This window comes from Atractosteus spatula, chromosome 4, assembly GCF_055471065.1.
Source record: "Atractosteus spatula isolate fAtrSpa1 chromosome 4, fAtrSpa1.hap1, whole genome shotgun sequence".
Classification (NCBI taxonomy): domain Eukaryota; kingdom Metazoa; phylum Chordata; class Actinopteri; order Semionotiformes; family Lepisosteidae; genus Atractosteus; species Atractosteus spatula.
In genome coordinates this window covers 13,240,572-13,248,370 of record NC_142709.1, presented here as the reverse complement: position 1 = coordinate 13,248,370, position 7,799 = coordinate 13,240,572, and the positions used below count along the sequence as shown (strand labels likewise).

At 36.7% G+C, this 7,799-nt stretch overlaps 1 protein-coding gene across 1 annotated transcript in view; it reads right to left on the bottom strand.

The window, feature by feature from the left end:
• Positions 1-871: 871 nt before the first annotated feature.
• Positions 872-7,799, bottom strand: part of LOC148835854 (uncharacterized) — a 32,119-nt gene continuing 25,191 nt past the window's right edge. Inside the window, exons 15-18 of the mRNA XM_088913105.1 lie at positions 5,044-5,229; positions 4,705-4,753; positions 2,658-2,755; positions 872-2,327 (exon numbers count right to left, since the gene is read on the bottom strand). Coding sequence (XP_088769231.1) covers positions 2,076-2,327; positions 2,658-2,755; positions 4,705-4,753; positions 5,044-5,229 — 585 coding nt within the window. The 3' untranslated portion in view covers positions 872-2,075. The remainder of the gene's footprint in view (positions 2,328-2,657; positions 2,756-4,704; positions 4,754-5,043; positions 5,230-7,799) is intronic.

Here is a 7,799-nt window from a genome sequence, read left to right as displayed (position 1 = left end):
AGCGGCTGTGCTGTATTTCACAATTGGTCTAACTAGTCCTACACTGAATGTCCGATAATTGAAACGCGTTTTGACTTTGGTCCAACGTTTAGCAGCCGTGGAGGTTGTGATTGTTGAATCCGAAAAGCGCGCGAGGTTGCTGTTAATTACGCTGAGAATTAAACTTAATTGTTGCCCAACAATCTTGTAGTTGTTACTGCAGATTTAGTGTGAGCGAAAAATGGACAGGGCATATCAAAAGTCACCACAAAATGACGCCTAGTCAGAAAAGTGAGTTTATTTAAATGTCGAACACTTCTGCCAGGATTATGTAGAAAAAAAAGAAGCAAAAATAATTGAAAAAAATTACAACCTATCGCATGTGGGTATACTGTGGGTTTGACAGGGGGGCAAATTGAGGTTATTTACATAGTTGTTCCACTCGGCACCTTCTATGAAAGAGCAAGTCTGTGCTTGCTCTCATCAGAACAACTCTGACGCAAGAATTTTGTGTGTGTGGCTGAAGTGGATCTCCGCGCTACGGCAGCCCCCACTGAGAACACATCCTACAGAGAGGCAAGTTGTGCTCCGGTTGTAGCATCTCAAGGGAACCCTCTGATGAGGTTGGGTCTCTGGAGTTGGCAGCCTTTGGCAAGACACTTGATTGAGAGGACACCTACTGTGCTGCACTGCTCCTGATTCTTAATAAGTCAACTGGCAGCTTCACTCTATCTGCAATATGAACTGTTCCATAAGTTAATGTTTCTTTTCTCTCTTTTGCACAGTAGATACTCCATTTGTACCAATTTTAAAAAGGTCAACATCCAAAAAGACAAGGAGATTTAAGAACTGATAACCTGATTTATTTAACATTAATAGGATTCAGTTTGAATGTACTGTAAGAAGAAATGCTGTTCACACACCAGAGAGCACAATGTGTTTATACTGAAATCACATGGCATTTACCAGATGCGTGTAAAATACAAAAGCATCCTTCCATCCTTAGGTACGATAAAAAGTGAAAATGCAGTCTTTCAGGATGCACGTATACCTGCTGATGAGGCCATCTTTAAAACGTACACATTTCCCTGAAACAATTACAATGTACAGTGTACAGTAGTTCAATTTAAAGTGCAATCTGTGCTTTTAGATTCTAAACTTAAATAAATACATCTGTTAAAATAAGAAATATATACAGTTTCATAAATTATAGAACAAATATCTTGAAGTTAATACTAAAAGAGCCATATTACAACATTTAGAATAAAGCTATACAGTGTATGTGGAACCGTCACTCATAAATACAATATACTAAATATACGACAAAATATTTTTAAAATGTGAGGACCAGCTGTGGATTTTTGAATCAAGCTAAATGCGGTGTACAACAGCAGAATACATTTTGGGCCTGCAGGCAGGGAGAATTGTTGTGTACAGTGTATCTTGATTCTGTATAAATAAAAACAATTTTCTGAAAGTGTAAGAAACAACACAAAAACATACTGTAGTAAACAGATACACAACTGAGGTAACACCAGGAGTGCAATGTGAATTCGAGATGTTTCTGGTCTTTGAACCTGCAATTTTAAATGACTGAATGAACACATTCTACTGCACTTGTTTAGAGCTGTGGAAGAATATGAATGTACAACAATCCTCAAAATACTCAAGTGACTGAGTGAAATTCTTTGGAAATCCACAATACACAGAGTCAAGCCTTTTTGCACAATGTAAGAAACTTGATCCCTTACGAACAATCCGGTTTTACCTTATATTTTGTATATTTCTGAGATATTTTACATTCTTTGTAGTGCAAGGTTTTCAACTTCTGTGTAATCTCACAGAGCTGTCAGTTGCCCGTGGACTCTGGATCATATAGCACTTGTGAAGTATTCCTACCACTGCCAGTAAAATGGTATTCTTGGCCACTTGCTTTGTACAATCTGTAAATGATCTGTATACATGCACTTTTAATTTTGCTGTGTGCAATGGTTATGGTTTTGGAAACAAAACACATTATAAAACTCATAAAAATTGTTTTTTAAGGCACACTGAAATTTCTGAAAAGCACTGAAAAGTGTCATCTCTCCACGTAATCACAGCATAGTGCAAGTGGAGGAGCGGGACCCCCCGTCACTGAGACTCTGTGCTTTCTGTGGGTCTCTCTGTGGGGGCTGTGTGAGGATGGTGTTGGTGTTACTGCTGTCCTTCTTCGGGTCTCTGCTCTCCTCGTTGGCCGGGAAAACCTTCTGATCTTCGGCACGATTCTTTTCCTGGGCAGGTCTCGCATCATTCTTTTTCTCTGGTTTCTTGATCTCCGTGGTGGATAACCGCTTGAAAAGAGAAATCTATGCGAAAGAAGCAAAAAGAGCTCAATTAAACTTTCCATCCATTTGTAGAAGCATGAAACAATCGCTTATTACAACAACATCACCTCTAGCTTGGAGTCTGCATTGCTTTTATCTTCTGTATTATATCACGATTGCCACACAGAAACTGAAACATTTAAAAAGAATACAGTAGGAATGACCTTTTTCAAAAATAATACAGTAAACTTCTCCTGAGTGAGTCTTCATGAAGTGCAAATTACAGATGCACAGTTTTAAATTAATCCGGTACCATCACAATTTTAGAGAGAAAATAAATATTTTGAAGCCACCAACTTTTAATTACTGCACCTTGCCATTTGTCCCAAAAAGGCCTTTTGACTTCACATCCTCTTTTCCATCGTGGATGTGACGTTGCTTGTGCATGAAATTTTCTTCCATTTTAGAAGCTAAAACAACAAAAACACATGAACCCTCACAGTATTTGAAAACCTACAGATTTATTTTTATGAATCTTTACATTAAAGATTATCGAGTTAAAAAAATGCAAACTTTATGTCAAAACCTCACACGTTTCTTGCATTCTGTTAGAATTAACCTTGTGTTTTCTGTGAATAATGTAAGTCTGTCTTAGAAATATATTCTGAGAGATCCTATTATTAATAATTCAGATACAAAATGATGCTCTTGTGTTTTATACGGATAATTTCTAATCATGTAAAATAAACATTTGCTGAAAATGTCCATTATTACCTGATTATGCATTATCCCCATAATGCATCAGTACCTATATTACCATTCTTATAACCATTACAAGTTGTGTTTTTTTTTTTAACAAAGCAGCTTCATATTTTTCAGCAATGCACTTACCTGGTTCATGAAGATCCTGCAAATTTCTTACTAAGAAGAAAATTTATGAATGATCCAGTGTGCCATATTCATTATGAAAGGGCTTTTATAAGCACTCAACTAGAAACATCACTGACACAAAGGTCAGTGTTAAATGCAAGGTATGTTTACCTTGCTGTATGCATACATTCCTTCATACCGTCTACAGTCTATGGAGTGGCGCAGTAATTAAATGCTTTACATTCCATCCTCAATGAAAGACTTGCTTTTATGTCAGATTCAGGATCACTCTCTGACAGCAATGTCCTTATACTACAGTAAGTAGTTTGGGCTAACGATTCAACTGTTAATGTGCACCTGTAGAAAGGGAAAGCTGGTTCTCAATGCAACAGATACAGTAAGTACTCTGACCAAACAAATGATAAATCACCTAAAAGAATGCTTCAAAAAACAATGCGGTTTTCTATACACTGTACACTGGTGAGCAGAACTTAAGGAACAAACCATTTTGGTTTTAAAAAACAGTGTAGGTTAATAATACAACAAATGATTTACTGCTCAAGGGTAATCCACAAGTGTGGAATCTCACTTGAAAATATACAGATAAATTCTGTCTGCAAATGCAAATTCTGCATCCTATAAAAAAAGCTTTTAAACTACACTCTCCTTTGGGATGCGGTTTGCTCTCAGATTGTTCTGTGGAGATTCACTGCAAGGAATGCAAAGAAGGAGCTGTGTGGATAATCTGTGTGGGCAAACACTGGCTGGAGTTTTAAGAAGGCGAAGTGTTTCAAGAAGCAAGGTTCTGGAGGCAAGAGATGCTACCTACAGCTGTGTCTAAGTACCATGACATCTAGAGCTATACCTGGGAGGTTTTACAGAGAAAGAGGTCCAGTTACCAACTAGCACCAAGAATTCCTCAAGAGCTCAGCAGTGTTCATGTACTAGAGTGTAATTTGGGGCCCTACAGCCTGATGGGGAACCTCATATACAGCATGGGAAAATGCTGTGAACGTTATACTGCTGTAAAGGAAAGGGTAAGGGACCATGCATTTTTTGGGGGGATTATTTTATGGTCATAACCATAAAGAAGAAGTTCAGTAATTGTCCTTTTATAGGTGCAATCTTACAGTAGGTTGTTACAAGAGAAATGTGTTTCACTCAGCTTCAGGGTGTCATCAGTCAAAGGGAAAGTTATGACTCCTTGTTACCCCATATACAGTATGTGTTCCTATCCTAGTTAATTGGTTTTAACACTGCAATCAAAGTAAATGAATTGTGTTAATCACAGTTTACAACCAAATGCTTTAAGTCCATCCCCGTCACAATCTAGAACTCCTTGTTCAAAAAATTGTTAAAAAAAATTAAATTATAAAAAGAATCATGAGAAGGGTCTACAGGAATTACTAACAGGCACACAAAAATCAAATGTCAAAGCTTAAGAATGCTACATTTTAAAAATGAAGACAAATGTGAAATAGATTTTAAAATGCATTCAGAAAATAAAACCAGTTAATGTATAAGGACCTCCAAATGATATATACAGTACCTTCTTGTATGGCCTCTGGAGTAGTCACTTTCTTTCTGACTTCAGATGCCTGTAAAAAGAAAAACAAATGTTGACTGACATTCAGAGAAACTGGGGAAAAAAGAGAAATAGTCAACACAGGAGAAATCACTGCTGAATGGATTTACACAACAAAGGAATAACGTACACAATTGCATGTTTAATTGTAACAATGTACAGATTTCACATGCTCATAAAACAAGGAAATCCAGACGAACGTTTGTTAGAGGTAAGGGGTTCGTTCAGGAGTGTCACCCTACTACATTCTAGTGCCCTTAAATCCAGTTGAAATCAGTACTAGTGTCAAGTCCTGAATCGTACCATTATTGATGTTTCCTGAGAAAGGCCATCACCCTCCCCTGTCTGAGGCTGCTGATCTCCTGATTTTTTCTGTGCAGGCCTTTCATCTTCCCCATCTTCCTCTTCCTCCTCCTCTTTGTCAGTTTCTTCTTCCTCCTCCTCTTCATCATCTTCCTCACTCTCCTCTGCAGCATTGTGTCCTAAGTTCTGTCGTGAGAGATTCCAACACTGAAACATGCAATGCCCACATACTTTAAAAGTGGTGCCCTATCACTAAAGTGTATTTGGAGAAAGTGGGTTTCCACTTTCACCAGTGATCCTTCATTTTCCACTGTATGGTAAATTAAAGAGGTGAAATAAAGAAGTGGTGTTTTCTTTTTTTTAACTGGTCCTAGTTCAATTAGATTGTTTGATTTTCCTTTCATATGGAGTACATGAAAAAGGCTCAATACTGTATACTAATTACAAAGAAGAAATGAATAGAATAAAAAGACAGGGAGAAACTACTGTTCTGGGTTAAGAATCTGTCCAAGATAGCAAACGGGTTAGGTGATAAATGAAGGATCAGAGGGATTTCAGTGACAACAACAAACTAGCAAGTTCACATTACACAACTACACTATGAAGAAAAGTTTCTGGATGTACACCTACTGTGTGTCCTGCAGTCTGTGAAAAGGGAAATTCTAAAGGCACCTAGACAGGACAACAAGAGTGTTTTGCTGACCAAATAAGACTTTATATCTCCTGTAGGCTTGTACTGTAAGTAAACCTGCACCAAATGTTATATTTCATACAATGTCTTTATTAGTGCTGGGTCTAAGAACTGTTTCCTGTTTACACATTATAATAATGAATAGATTTTCTTGTAATTTTTAAGAGACACCATGAAGAAGAAAAAGACTAGAGGATGTCTAGTCGGTGTATCTCAGGTTTTGAGTCTCGACTTACCTCTGTTTTCTAGACTGAAAAGGCTATGAAAATAAAGACAGTCATGACATGACAGCATGCAAAAGCAATATAGATTTATGATGGTATAAAACAAGGAATGTTCTAAAAAAACACAGGCAGTTAAAACTCATAAAAGCTCTTGCAAATCACAACCTGTACAGCTCACGTAGGACAGTGTGTAAGATTTGAGTAAAGAGTTGCCCTCACAGATTTAACTTCTGATAACATCGGACAGAACGTTGCAACCCTTTCACTGAAGTACTAGGTTATGAGGAAAACATTCTTTTTTTTTTTCCATTCAAAACCCCTAGACACCATGTTGCTCTTGAACAGCATTGCACAGTGGCAAAGTACAGTATTAGAGCAAATCCTTGCACGAGTCACGCATCTCTGCTTATGAAACCGATGTTTAAATATAACATCAGTTTAGCACATGGAGGATATTGCATTTTCAAGGTAATCAGTATGAACCTTGAAATACAAAACTTGCTAGCTCTGCATTTTCAAAACCTGATCTGAGATAAATCTTAAGAAAAAAGTCCACAAACTCTTCGTGGTGGTGCAACAACAAAATTGGGTTCACTAAATGTTGTGGTGCAGTCTTCCAACATATGTGAGCTACTGTTTACAGACAAGGTCTTATATTTCAAAGATTTTTTTTCTGTGATAACAAAAGAAAAAAAACCTCCATCTCCTTAAAACCCAACAATTAGAGTATAAATATCGGATTTGCTCAACTACAGAATTAGTACAGTATATCATTTCCATATATTTTTAAAAGTATCAGATTCATACATCTTACATACATGTACTCTGTAGATATACAGTACAGAAGAAAAAAAAGAATATCAAGAAGATGTTCTTTTTTTGAAAATTCAACATATTCCAGAAATCAGAATGAAATTAATTTAGGAAAATACCAAAGATGATTTATTAGAAACTAACATATACACGGCATATATTGGGAGCAGAAATAAAACATTATAAGAAAAAAGGAAAGTCTCAAAATTTTGTGCACATGTTTACACTGATTACACTGATAACTTTTTTGCATTTCAAATATCATTTCCTGCTCTTTGATCCTGAAGGTTGTTTGTCATCACAGAAGACAAAACATCAAATCATAGCTGTAAGCCCTAATGAGAAAGGACTGTTCATAGCTCCTCCCATCAGCAGCAACAGATTTCTCTATTCATTTTTGTGTTAAGGATGTCCAGCGTTGATAAGAATGTAGCATTTCATCTTTGTAAACAAAATACACTAAGAGTACTAAAACTGAGAAAACAGTCCAAACGTGTGTCTGTGGCACAATGTCTTCAAAGGAGGCATGTTCTCTACTCACTGTTTCACTAGATGGTAATGTGGTGAGTTTACAGTATTATAGTCTCTGCTAATGCTGCTACACAAATGCCCCCAGATCATGGGCATCTATAATAAGAGTATATTACAGGTCCTTAAGACGACAGTTTGCACTTTGTTTTCAGTTTGATTTATGGCAATGGATTCTTTTCATGATGCCCTCTATTGGCACTTCAGTTTTACTTGTAAAACAGTACACGATAAGTTTAAAAATATACTATATAATGCACATTCTATTGTGACTATATAAGGGTTTTCTATTGCTTTACACGGCTTTAGCAAGATCCTGTGGGCTTTCCATGGTATTCCATGGATGAGTGAAGTTAGGGCTACACATTACATTACTGTGTTTATAGGAAATATTAAAATGAAAAAAGCAACTACACTATAGTGTGAAAACAACTATACCATACTATCCAAAAAGGCTGAGGGTTAATCAAATGTTCAATAGAGTCAGTCACATTTCAGAG